General features: G+C 36.0%; 1 protein-coding gene across 1 annotated transcript in view; it reads right to left on the bottom strand.

Annotated features, from left to right (window-relative positions):
• Positions 1-14,650, bottom strand: part of KYNU (kynureninase) — a 124,074-nt gene that overhangs the window by 74,514 nt on the left and 34,910 nt on the right. Inside the window, exons 3-4 of the mRNA XM_008584924.1 lie at positions 13,857-13,977; positions 8,813-8,874 (exon numbers count right to left, since the gene is read on the bottom strand). Of these exons, the coding sequence (XP_008583146.1) occupies positions 8,813-8,874; positions 13,857-13,977 (183 nt within the window). The remainder of the gene's footprint in view (positions 1-8,812; positions 8,875-13,856; positions 13,978-14,650) is intronic.

Raw genomic sequence — 14,650 nt, 5'->3', positions numbered from 1 at the left:
AAGGAAGGAAGGAAGGAAGGAAGGAAGGAAGGAAGGAAGGAAGGAAGGAAGGAAGGCAAGCCACAATAAAGCATTGAACTTTCAGGAGAGAAAAGACCTATAGTTTCTTGAGGTGGGAAAGAGGTGGAGGAGGGGCATTAGGGAGTAATTGGGTAAGGGAGACAAAGAGTAATTATGATTTGTAATGATGAAAATGCTAATAATATTGATTTGATCATCACATAGTGTACACAAATACTGATAGTCAACTCTGTACCCCCCCATAAATATGTATAATCAAAAATAAATAAATGAATAAGTTTTTTAGGGGAAAAAAGATTCCAGGAAGTTATCAGTATTTGAAAGGATCTTTACTTTAGAAGATTATAATTGATGTACAATTCACTGCAATAAATGTCAAGATTTGAATCACTTCATCCAAGATGGGTTTGAGAACAGGTCTCAACTGAAGAGTGTTTTCCTACTTATTACTTGTTTATTTTATTTACCACCATTTTTTGCTTCACCAAAAGGTGAAGCTTAGTTAAATACAGGCGCTGCCTTCTTGTCTCAAAGCCTGGGAAGCTAAAGTTTATGGATCCTTTGCTATGTGCCAACATTTGATAAGAGGGTTCATTATGGCTCTCATAACTGCCCCATCATGTTCTGCATATTTTATTATGCAGATGCAAATGTTATTGTGAATTTGGTTTTCAGGTTTGTAATCAGGCTAAGTGCAAGTACTTTATACTGTTTTTCACGTAGCAAATTTCTGTGGCCTCTAGGGTGGCTACTGTGTGGCTAAGAGTCTGTAACTGTGGGGAAAGCTTCCAGGGATTATTGCTTCTCTAAGGGTCAACTACAAGTTTCATAAAGCAAATTTATGTTTGCATGACAACATTTTTATAAGCCCAAATGCACGTATCTAGTCCTTTGTGATTTTTATGTGCCTAGGGAGAAGTAGGTTTAATAATATTACTAATAATATTCTTCAGCAATTTTATTTCTAGCACCTTGATAATATGACATTAATTATAAGGAAATATTCCATGTTTTGCAGCACTGGCTCTATATAAAATGTTTTATTAATAGTTTTTCTTCACATCTGAAATTGAAATTCTTTTCTATGTCTATGAATAAATACGATTGCTCATTGTCTCCCTTCCCTATCAACTCTGACTATCAATTTGTACACATCATAATTTTTATTATCCTCTTGTTGCTTGTTTTTGAGAAATTTTATAGTGAAATAAAGGCTGTGGTTTTAAGGACCTGGAAGATTCGATCATGACCCAAAATATACAATATGTCTGTTTGTTCATGACACATTTAGATAGCCTAGCAAACAGGAAAAATAAATTTGACTGTTTCTACTCTTTACTGTTGTTACCAAACAACTATTTTAATTATTTTATGTTTTAAACCACATCTACTTGAAAAGGGGGTTTAAGGTTTCTTGCATTACAATGTGAGGAGGAATAATAAAAAATAGCACTAGAGCATAAGGTATGTAGATGAGAAACAAATTAGAAGCTGCTAAATGTCTAAATGTTTTTGCTACTTTAAACTTGACCAAATTTTTCTCAGAACTTCCTAGTAACCAACCAAGGCAAAAAAGGAACCTGCAAAGGGTATGCAGCTAACAAAATGAACACATAAACACACACATACACGCACACACACACAAATAACTTCTAAAAGAATCTGTTCCTATTAAAGCAAACAGAGTGAACTCATTCATTTTTCAATCTGACTTAAGGAACATTTCTCTGACTAATATATACAATCTTAGAAGTAAATAAATTTGGGAAATAATAGTTACTGAAATTTTTAAAAATACAAGTAAATATCAATCTTTTAAAATATTACTTATAATTCACTTTTGCAGATACTGTCAATTTGTATTTTGTTGGTCAACAAAAAAATAGTAGAAATAGTTCCCTTGATAAATTATGAATTGTAGAGAACAAAACAGATACTTAACAAAATATCCATTAAAGTTCACCTTCATTTACTGGATTTCAAATGAAATGTGGCAATGCATTTCTCATAAAGTTTGAGACTTTGGAAAATTATATATATATTGTTTATTGGGTTTCATGTCTACAAAACTGATTTTGGACATTTCAAGAAATAATTGTTGTCTTTTATATCCCATATTATATTTTGAGACCAAACATCTCCAATTTAATTAACACGGCATCCAAAGACAACAATACTGAAAACTAAATGAAGTTTGTCCTATAAGTGTGGTGTATTAAGAAATGGAGTATTTGGTCTTTGTTCCCAGTTCCTGGCACAGAGCTACTGAAATACTTGGATTTTCCCAGTGATAAAAAATGTCTTTTGTTATTCATAACAAGACCCTTTAGATCACACCTCAGTATATGCTAAGGAGCTGTCTTAGGGCGGGGCCCCTAGATAGTCTCAGGATGGGGCTACTCAGCAGAAAGACCAAGTGATTAGATGTTTGGAACTTTCAGCTGCACCCACTGCCCTCCCAGGAGGAGAGGAGGACTGGGGATTGAGCTCTATGAAAACTTTTGAACAGTGAGATTCAGAGAGGTTCTGGGTGAGGAGCACATCTAAGTTTTGAGAGGGTGGTGTGTTTGAAGAAAGCATTGAAGCTCCACACCTACAGCCTGTCCCCACCTCCACCCCCATTTCTTGCCCTGTGCAACTCTTCCATTGACTGTTCCTGAGTTATGACCTTTATAATAAACTGGTACACATAAGTGAAGTGTTTTCCTGAGTTCTGATAGCTGCTCTAACAAGTTATCAAACCTGAGGATGGGGTTGCAGAAATCCCGAAATTTATAGCTGGTCTTTTGAAGTTATGGGTGGTCCCTGGCATATGTTCTAGTTTTTTTGTTTTTGTTTTTGTTTTTTTGCTGGCCAGTACAGGGATCAAACCTTTGACTTTGGTATTATTAGCATCACGCTCTAACCAACTGAACTAACTGGCCAGCTTGTGACTGGCATCTGAAGTGGGGGCAGTCTACTGGGATGAGACCTTAACCCGTGGAGTATGCACCAACTTTGAGAAGTCAGTGTCAGAACTGAATTGATGAACACCCGGTTTTGTTGTCAGATAATTGGTTGCTGATATTGGAAAATATCTCAGAATATGTATTCTATTACATTGTGTGGTATTTCAAACACAGATAACTCCCTAAATCCAGGGTTGACCAATTTTCTTTAAAAAAAAAATTGAAATAAGTTTAGTTTCTTTACTTTTTAAAACAAGACTGAATATTTACAGTCTTTTAATTTTTTTGGTTTCCCCTAGCAAATATAATGAGAGGTGGCTGGTTTGAAATTTCAGTGATCTTTATGTGACATACGTGTGTTCACTGGGCAACGAAACATTTGCATATTTAATAAGGTGCAATAGAGCTGTAAACTTTTAAATGGTCGAAGGAAACCTTCTTTCAGGGTTTATTGACTTCATAAATAAATCTCACTAAATAATACTACCTTATCACTTTCCTGGCCTGTATATAAAAATCCTAACTCCTCTTTGGAGGATGATAAATGTTAAGCACAAAATAACAGTATTAGAATGCAGTTTATGTTCTGAAAGCAAACCTAATAAAGAAAAAAATTCCACATCTAAGAAAAACATAACATTATCTGGTTAAATTAATCCAGGATTTTTTTTTCAGGTTTTTTTTACTTACATGTTACACATTTAAATGAATACAATTGGCTTCTAAAAAATGAACACAAATAAAGGCTTTATTAAACAACCACTTATCACACCCCTAAATGCATTCCAGGATTGTTCAGGTGGGAATTTCCTCCCTGGGAATATATACTCCTCTAGATAATTCCGACAGCCTGATCAGGTGCTCTGGGTTCCTGAGAACCTACTGGTGTGGCAGGAGTTTTGGCCTTTACCAGACCTGGCTCAAAGATTCTAGCCCTGGTTTCCAGACCCAAGCATCCAGGGCTACACAGATGCGCCTGAGGCTTCTTATGAAAGTCCCTGACTCAGGTCCTTCATACTGAGCTTGGCTGCATGTGCTGCCCCCCAAATACTGCACTTCCAGACTTCCAAATGCTCCTCTCTTCAGAAATAGCAATATTTCTGGTCTATGGAGATCTTTATTTATTTTTTTTACTAGTGTTACATATTTGTTAATTTAATTGTTTTTTCCTATCATTTCTCTGTGCTTGTCATAGGGGAGAATATTTTCACTTTGTACTCAATGTTATCTTAAATTAGAAGTCAAAATTCTGATTCTATAATACAGCCTTAATACATATTTGTTAATTTAATTGTTTTTTCCTATCATTTCTCTGTGCTTGTCATAGGGGAGAACATTTTCACTTTGTACTCAATGTTATCTTAAATTAGAAGTCAAAATTCTGATTCTATAATACAGCCTTAGAAAACAGAAATTTGTATAGTGTAATGATTACTCAACAACAACTAATAAGAAATAGAGCTTCCTTTCTTGCTTGCAATTCTTTGATTGAGTTTTTTTTTTTAATTTTTTGAATAGGTTAACATATTCATGTGGTTTATAAACTAAAAACAGATTTTCCTTGAAAGTTTTGTAATCTGGGTGTATTAAACACGAGTGCCTTTGCCTCTGTGCACATGGTGGGGTTTGTTGAAAGGTGATCCCACTGGGCCATTGTGCTGGGAAACCCTATCATGTCAGTCTCTTCAGATTGCCCACATGTCACAGAGAGACTTGTCCAGTCTCCTGCCTGGGTACTGGCAGCTAAATTAGAGCACAAGTGGATAAACACATATTTAACCTTTTGTTTCCACTATGGTGTATATTATGGACTGAAGTGGGTTTTCCCAAATTCATATGTTGAAATACTCATCTCCAGTGCAAGTGTATTTGGAGATGGAGACTATAAATTGGTAATTAAGGTTAAATGAGGTCATCAGGGTGAGGCCTTAATCTAATAATACTGGTATCCTTATAAGTAGAGGAAGACAAATCAGAGATCACTTTCTCTTCTCCCATGCACAAAAGAAAGGCCACAGGGGCTCCTAGGGAGAAGGCAGTCATCTACAAGACAGGAAGAGAGCCCTCACCAGAAATCAACCCTGAAGGCACCTTGATCATGGACTTCCAGCTTCTGGAACTGTGAGAAAATAAATTTCTGTTGTTTAAGAATACCAGTGTGTGGTATTTTGTTATGGCAGCCTTGGCTGACTAATACAGTATACATGTCCTCACCTGAGACCCTTTCTTCTCCCTTCTCCAGAGACTAATCCTCCAGTCTTCTCCTGGAGTGGGGATGTAGGAGGACTCACCAGCAGTAAGGAGGGGCAAGGGGATCTGGTACACTAACTACATTTTAGACAGACTTTCAAAAAATCTCTCTGTGTGTCTTCCTATCTTCACCCCCACTTCTAGAGGTGCTTAATTTGAGTAATTCCCAAGCCTCTGAAGGATCTTCAAGGTAAAGCAGGTGGCTTTTCATTTTGCACCATCGGGAGATCAGGATTTGATTAACCTTTTTTTTTTTTTTTTTTTTTTTTTAACCAAAGGCAGTTATTACTTGTTCACCTACTAGCCAGTTCCCTAAATGTCATTGCTATCATCTCCTTTGCCATTCCATTTTGTCCTTTGGGTTCAACACATTTTTATTTTTTCTAATTCCAGTAAGAGTTCTTTAGTGAGACTGAAGAAAAAAAGAGTAGTTAAATGTATTCAGTCCTCCATCAACTGGAAAATTACATATCTTTTGTAGCATAGATCATGATAAGCTTTATATTTTTTTGTATTTTACTTGCTTATGTATGTATATTAATTTTACAGTTTTTTGGTATCTTCCTTTACTGGGATGTCCATGATGATGAGGACGGCAAGTCGTCAGTGCCTAACACAAGTCCTGATACACAGCAGAGATTCAATAATTATCTTTTAATAAACAAGATATTCTCTGAATTTTAATGATTTGACAGTTGCCATAATTCTTTCTGCATATAAATCCTATTTTTTTTCACTCTAATTTCCGTGTCCCCTCCAGCCCAACTTGATTTTGTCTTCTGATTACAAGCCAAGATCCAAATGGGACAAAGCAATGATATTTTTATACTTGCTTATAAGGGAATGAGGTTTGAAAAAGCATTTTGAAAGTCAGGGTTTCCCTAAGTCCTTCAAATATTTCCAAATAACACTACTCCAATTGCTAAAATTTCATTATTTTTTTTTGCTCGGTACCCTAAATTTCACATAAGATTTCAGGCAGTGGTGAATATTCAACCTAACTGAATACATAACTTTTCTCAAAATGTTAACACATTTGCCATCTAAAATGATCTGAATACCACTGGTAGCATATATAAATCACTGTAGGAAACACATAAACAGCATCAGCTGTATTATTTTCAACAACGCTACACCTAAGTGTAAATAGATCCCCAAGTATTTAAATCGAAATGAGCCAAATCACAATTGGTGTTTTACACCTTTATCATGTTCTATACACACTACTATGTAAAGAGAGTCATTGTCTGTAAACCAGGTGGTTTGTTCCTGATATGTAATTCAGTGGACTATTTTCCTCTTTTAATAATCCTTCCTAGTGCTGGCCGGTTAGCTCAGTTGGTTAGAGCGCAGTGCTGATAACACCAAGGTCCACGGTTCAATCCCTGTACTGGCCAGCTGCCAAAATAAAATAAAGAAAGAAAGAAACTTACCTAAGCTGTCATATTTCCTAGAAGAATCCCTATAAAGATGCAACTGTAGCATGCTTTTGCTCCTATGAAAAAGTGTAAACACCATTTATCTAGCAGATTTGATAATGCAGATGACCTAAAATATTGTGATTCTGTCTTAGGAACATAATATCCATTTCTCAACTTATAATGTGTTCTTTAGGACTGATATATCTTTCCCTTCCAGCTGAACTTTACCATTGTGATTATTAACCCATGTTATTCTCCTTTAAATAATCTAGGCTATTAGTAAATTTTTTTTTTTTCCTTTTTTGTCTTTTTTCGTGTCCAGCAACAGATCGCAACCCTCAGTGTCGCGCCCGTACCGGACTGGGACCGGCAACGGGATCGCAACCCTCGGTGTTGTGCCCACACCTCACTCAGCCAGTGAGCGGGAACCGGTCTGTATGTGGGATCCGAACCCTCCAGTGCGCCACCGGGCCGGCCCTATTAGTAAATTTTTAATATAAAATATAAAACATTCCTCCAAAATTCTTTAAGCTGATTGCCTACCCATTCTAGCAGACCCACAGGGTCCAAGTATATTGTTGCTTCTTATTGTTACAGCATTTTTGGGCTGACAATCAATTATCATATTTCAAAATAGATCTGATCACCCCAAAAGTTTTCTATTTCAATATATTGAAATTATCTAAATATTGTTATTTCACATACAAATATATCCTTCAAAGTAAAGTGTTATTAATCTACTTTAGAAATCCCATTAAGTTGAAAATGAAATTGCAGAATAAGAATAATCAGCATTTCAAAACAAATACAGAGGTAATTGCTCCTAAGGAAACTATTTTCACAGTTTTGCCTTTAATAGCAAGTTTTAGAAGAAATCACTTGAATCTTGCTATAGTCTAAATGTGTCCCCTCCAAATTCATATGTTGAAACTTAATCACTAATGTGACAGTATTAAGAGGTGTGGACTTTAGGAGGTGATTAGGTCATGAGGGCAGAGCCCTCATGAATGGGATTACCACCTTATAAAAGAGGTGGGAGTAAGATGTTCTCCCCTTCCACCATGTGAGGATACAGCAAGAAGCTCCATCTTGGAAGAAGAGAGTAGCCCTCACCAGACACCAAATCTGCTAGCACCTTGATCTTGGACTTCCCAGTATCCAGAACTGTGAGAAAATAAGTTCCCGTTCTTTGTAAATTATCCAGTCTCAGGTATTTTGTTGCAGCAGCAGAAATGAACTAAGACAGTGCTGTGGTTTGAATGTCCCCCCAGCCCATGTTGGAGCTTGACCCCCATTGTAACAGTGTTAAGAAGGTGAGAAATCCAACTATGGTATCTGAAAAGTGGGGCCTTAATAAGAGGTGATTGGATCATGAGGACTATGCCCTTGTGGATGGATTAATCCATTCATAAATTAATGGGTAATGTCTTAATGGGTTATCAGAGAGTAGACTGGTTGGCTTTATAAGGAGAGCAAGTGAACACATAAAAACACTCCTGCCACTTTCACCATGTGATAGCCTGTGTAAATTAGGGACTCTGTAGAGAGTTCCTACTAATTAGGCAATCACCAGACGTGTCTCCTGAACCTTGGAATTCCCAGCCTCCAAAACTATATGGATAAGGTTTGTTTCTTTACAAATTATACATTTTCAGGTATGACTTTCTGCTACTATAAATAACCAAAGATGTTAGCCATATAAATTACAAGATTAGGCTGCATTATGGTCAGAAATGGTTTATTCTGCAGATAAGTATGGTAGGCAGTATGTCAGCAATAGGTTGCAACTGTGAAAAAGATGACAGCCATGAACCAAATGGCATTTCCTACTGTTCAGGCCTTGGATGGCCAGAGACTTGATACCCTGAGTGACATATCGCTTTGTCAAAGCACTCTAATTTTTATGTTACTGTTAAGAGCACACCTCTCTGGCATGCTGCATCAGTGCCCTGTCTATACACACTACTATGTAAAGAGAGTCATTGTCTGTAAACCAGGTGGTTTGTTCCTGATATGTAATTCAGTGGACTATTTTCCTCTTTTAATAATCCTTCCTAGTGCTGGCCGGTTAGCTCAGTTGGTTAGAGCGCAGTGCTGATAACACCAAGGTCCACGGTTCAATCCCTGTACTGGCCAGCTGCCAAAATAAAATAAAGAAAGAAAGAAACTTACCTAAGCTGTCATATTTCCTAGAAGAATCCCTATAAAGATGCAACTGTAGCATGCTTTTGCTCCTATGAAAAAGTGTAAACACCATTTATCTAGCAGATTTGATAATGCAGATGACCTAAAATATTGTGATTCTGTCTTAGGAACATAATATCCATTTCTCAACTTATAATGTGTTCTTTAGGACTGATATATCTTTCCCTTCCAGCTGAACTTTACCATTGTGATTATTAACCCATGTTATTCTCCTTTAAATAATCTAGGCTATTAGTAAATTTTTTTTTTTTCCTTTTTTGTCTTTTTTCGTGTCCAGCAACAGATCGCAACCCTCAGTGTCGCGCCCGTACCGGACTGGGACTGGCAACGGGATCGCAACCCTCGGTGTTGCGCACACACCTCACTCAGCCAGTGAGGGGGAACCGGTCTGTATGTGGGATCCGAACCCTCCAGTGCGCCACCGGGCCGGCCCTATTAGTAAATTTTTAATATAAAATATAAAACATTCCTCCAAAATTCTTTAAGCTGATTGCCTACCCATTCTAGCAGACCCACAGGGTCCAAGTATATTGTTGCTTCTTATTGTTACAGCATTTTTGGGCTGACAATCAATTATCATATTTCAAAATAGATCTGATCACCCCAAAAGTTTTCTATTTCAATATATTGAAATTATCTAAATATTGTTATTTCACATACAAATATATCCTTCAAAGTAAAGTGTTATTAATCTACTTTAGAAATCCCATTAAGTTGAAAATGAAATTGCAGAATAAGAATAATCAGCATTTCAAAACAAATACAGAGGTAATTGCTCCTAAGGAAACTATTTTCACAGTTTTGCCTTTAATAGCAAGTTTTAGAAGAAATCACTTGAATCTTGCTATAGTCTAAATGTGTCCCCTCCAAATTCATATGTTGAAACTTAATCACTAATGTGACAGTATTAAGAGGTGTGGACTTTAGGAGGTGATTAGGTCATGAGGGCAGAGCCCTCATGAATGGGATTACCACCTTATAAAAGAGGTGGGAGTAAGATGTTCTCCCCTTCCACCATGTGAGGATACAGCAAGAAGCTCCATCTTGGAAGAAGAGAGTAGCCCTCACCAGACACCAAATCTGCTAGCACCTTGATCTTGGACTTCCCAGTATCCAGAACTGTGAGAAAATAAGTTCCCGTTCTTTGTAAATTATCCAGTCTCAGGTATTTTGTTGCAGCAGCAGAAATGAACTAAGACAGTGCTGTGGTTTGAATGTCCCCCCAAGCCCATGTTGGAGCTTGACCCCCATTGTAACAGTGTTAAGAAGGTGAGAAATCCAACTATGGTATCTGAAAAGTGGGGCCTTAATAAGAGGTGATTGGATCATGAGGACTATGCCCTTGTGGATGGATTAATCCATTCATAAATTAATGGGTAATGTCTTAATGGGTTATCAGAGAGTAGACTGGTTGGCTTTATAAGGAGAGCAAGTGAACACATAAAAACACTCCTGCCACTTTCACCATGTGATAGCCTGTGTAAATTAGGGACTCTGTAGAGAGTTCCTACTAATTAGGCAATCACCAGACGTGTCTCCTGAACCTTGGAATTCCCAGCCTCCAAAACTATATAGGAGAGCAAGTGAACACATAAAAACACTCCTGCCACTTTCACCATGTGATAGCCTGTGTAACTTAGGGACTCTGTAGAGAGTTCCTACTAATTAGGCAATCACCAGACGTGTCTCCTGAACCTTGGAATTCCCAGCCTCCAAAACTATAGGGATAAGGTTTGTTTCTTTACAAATTATACATTTTCAGGTATGACTTTCTGCTACTATAAATAACCAAAGATGTTAGCCATATAAATTACAAGATTAGGCTGCATTATGGTCAGAAATGGTTTATTCTGCAGATAAGTATGGTAGGCAGTATGTCAGCAATAGGTTGCAACTGTGAAAAAGATGACAGCCATGAACCAAATGGCATTTCCTACTGTTCAGGCCTTGGATGGCCAGAGACTTGATACCCTGAGTGACATATCGCTTTGTCAAAGCACTCTAATTTTTATGTTACTGTTAAGATGATAAATTTTTAATATTATCTTTCCAACCAAGTGACAAATTTCAATGTGCATTATTTAGTAAATGTGTAGCTCACTTTGACTCAGTCCTTCCCATAATCTTCCTTTGTTCAAGAAGAGAGGGAGGCACTAACCTGACTTGAGTATCAGCCAAGTAGTAGGACAGAAGTGGGGTTGAATGAGGTGAAGGGGAACAATGTGATCAGGTAAAACTTAACACAATAATTGGAGGCCCTGGATCTAGAGGCAGGCTGAACACTTTAGGGATGATTTAGTACAGAAACCAAAGCAAAAGTCAGAAAAGAAACTGAATGGACCATCAGCCCACCAAAGTGGCATTAAGATTACTTTAAAATGAAAATATCTGAACAAAAAGCAGCCACAGAAAGAAATACTATCTAAACTTAAGCAGAACCTCCAAAAACTACAGCTGTCATTGACCTGCCCTTAGAGCAAGAATAAGCGTTAGCACCAGTACCAGGAAGTAAAAATTCAGCTGCCACTAATCTCCCTCCTGGGGAGCTTCCAGCCAGGAAGGATACTGTTTATTAGCATTAGGATTAAATACACCCAATAGAACCTTCCAAATTTTCCTAATGAAGCCCTAAAACTACCCCCTTTGGTTAAGCCGGTATTAATTGTTCAGCAAGCCACTCCTTAAAGAGTGCTGCCACCTGTGTGTAAAATAAACTTTTCTCCTGTTATTCTGTCTGTTGTCAATTAACTGACAGACCCCTGATCACTTGGACCTAAGTTCTAAGTTGGAAAAGAAAAGTTTTCTTCGCAATAGAAGCTTAGCCGGAAAAGCCAGAAGTGAGATTTTAAGCTAAATATTTAGGAGCAAAATAATAATAATAATAATAATAATAATGAGAAAACACTTTTGGTATTAAAGGTAGGGAGTAAGGTAGAAAGAAACAGGAATATAATTGTGCACTTCAAACACCACTGACATTTGTGGGCAGGCAGGGCCATGACATTGACTAGGTCACCACAGCTTAAAGCAAGAAGACTAAATAAAACAAAGAAAGCAAAAAGCAATGATAGCATGGGTATCTTTTGCTCAGAAGTCTTCTTTAATTCAATTTACATTACCTAAAGCATTAAAATGTACCCCCTTTATGAATCATCTAACGAAAATTAGATAAAAAGGTTTAATTAAGGTTATGAAATTTTCTATCATCACAAGGGAAAATATAAAAGTAAAAGACAAAACAATAGAAGGACAAGTGTTATGACAGAGGCACTTTCCTGAAATGCAATTTTAAAGTCTTGAAAATAATGAACCAGCCCTTTACTAAAGTAGGATTAACCATAAAGACATGAATAGAACAGCAGTGTAGCATCCTTTTTAAATGCCTAGAGGATAAAAATGCACAGCCTTGCTGAATGAATATCCAAGAGGCAAGGACACTCTAAAGTTCAAATTCATTCAATCTAATTCTCTGCTCTCTTTTACATTATGGCCAAAAATGAATATTAACCATTTTTATTAACTATGACCCTCATTTATTAAATACTAAAACCTGCTAGTGCAAAATGCTCCCAAATGTGATGATATGTATTTTGCAATTTATGCATAAAAGTTATGCAGATAAAGTTATAACAGGCTTAATAAATTATATAAACTTTTGTCATTCTTGCATTAAGTTGTGAATTTATATTCTTAACCACTAAAATTAAGAACTTTTCAGCATTATCTAATAGTTATGGTAGTAATCATTAGCACGGTCAATGTAAACTTATCTTTAAAGAAAAGGTACTATTCCCAAATGAAAGATCAGTAGCATGAAAAGGAAGTAAGGTAGAGAAAATATCCTATGAGCACTAAATGTCTTGCATCGGAATTCTTACTTCGGTTTCATATTTCTGATATTTTGTTTCCTGACAGACAAAACTTGACTCACCCTCATATCAATTTTTCAGTTTCAAATAGTCAAAAAATATTTTAAAAATACTTTTAGTTATTTTAAATATGTTAAATATTTAAAGATATTTAAATGTTTAGAATTTTAGAAATACAATTTTTAAAGTTTAAATATTTAAAAAATATTTCTAGTTTCAACTTTAACAGTAATTACTGGGGAAGGAGAGAAAAGACATGACTAGGTTTTTTTCCTGAAGGGGTTTATAATACAGCTAGGAATGTGAAACTAATGAGAATAGATACCTCTAAACTGCCTACCCAAGAGTAGTGACATTTGGGGAGGGATAATCAATGTGGGTGAGAAGGTTGGGTTTACAGAGGGTAAGAATTCAAGTAAGGAGAGAGTGTGAAGGGTTTCATAGTCAGAAGAACAAAAGTACAGCAGAAGAGATGGGGGAAAAGTGTCCTGATTTAAGACTCCCTCATGGTTGGAGCAAACCTGCTTAGATAAGCTCAAATGGAGCATCTTTTGTCTCAATAAATCCTAGTTGGTTTGGGAAGAAAAGTGCCTCCAACTTCATCCAATCTCTGGCCTCCTCAACAAGTTTTATTTCCTTATTTACAAAAGTAAGTATTGATAGTTAGTCAAGAACTAATCATGAAAAAACTAAAATTCTAAATATTAACTCCTTTGTTGGTCATTAAAGAAATAAAATCACTACATATGATTTAGATGTGTCAACACAGGTGAGTGACTTAAACAAGTTTTACTCTGTGTGTCTGCCACTAACTTGTCATGTGACCATATTCTGAATTTTAGTTATTTTATCAGTAAAATCAGAGCAAATCACTACATATGATTTAGATGTGTCAACACAGGTGAGTGACTTAAACAAGTTTTACTCTTGTGTCTGCCACTAACTTGTCACGTGACCATATTCTGAATTTTAGTTATTTCATCAGTAAAATCAGAGTATTGAACAGCACGATCCCTAGGGTTTCTGTCTGCCCCAAAGTACTAGGATTCTATTATATATCTTTTCAAGTATTAGACCACCTAGTGTGTTTTTTACAACTCTTGTATGAGATGTAGAATAGTAGCTTTTAAAACAATACTTACATTTTGGCCCACTTATCTAGTTCTTCTTCGATATATTGTTTAACCATTTTTGGTTGAAGGCCAAGAGAATTTCCCAAGAAATAGATGGCATTTTCATTTTTATTCACTAAAGATAAATCAACTGAAACAGAAGAAAATGTAAAAAAATGCTTATTCAATTAATTAGCATTCTTCCATTTCACATTGTTAATCCAGTATCAACAATTAATATAATTAACTTCAAGAAAGATAATAAATAACTCAAAATTACTCCCAAGGATAACATCAGTTTCTCTGAAAAATAATTAACCTTTGGCATGTATATTTAAAAAAATAATTTAAACCTATAGAGGCTATTGTAAAGATCTCTCATATTTATTGTGCTCCATGAGGAAATGTAAATTAGCAACTAGTTCCAATCATAAATGTCCAAAGGCAATAGAAAATGTTAAAAACAGATTTTTTTATAGGACGCTGACCTGTCTAATCGTACTACCATAATTTAGGCAAGTACTAACCCCTTCATTGATTGGTGTTATAGATACGGCAAATTTTAAAAATTGAAATGATTATTTACATTAGTAAAGTAGTAGATATATTGGATTTATATATTTTTATTCTTTATCTATACATATATGTTTAGTATTAATACATATATAGGCAAAGATTGTTCTCTGTATCTACTTCTTATTCAAATAAATCAGAACTTCAGTGATTCGTCTATCTTACAACTCTCTCCTGACTGCAAAGAAACCAATCCATGTGCTTAATATATAGTCCAGAAATGGACAAGTTTACAATCACATTTGTAAACT

This window comes from Galeopterus variegatus, unplaced genomic scaffold, assembly GCF_000696425.1.
Source record: "Galeopterus variegatus unplaced genomic scaffold, G_variegatus-3.0.2 Scaffold3406, whole genome shotgun sequence".
Taxonomy (NCBI): Eukaryota; Metazoa; Chordata; class Mammalia; order Dermoptera; family Cynocephalidae; genus Galeopterus; species Galeopterus variegatus.
Note: the sequence above shows the minus strand (reverse complement) of the source record. Positions and strands in the feature narration are given on the sequence as shown.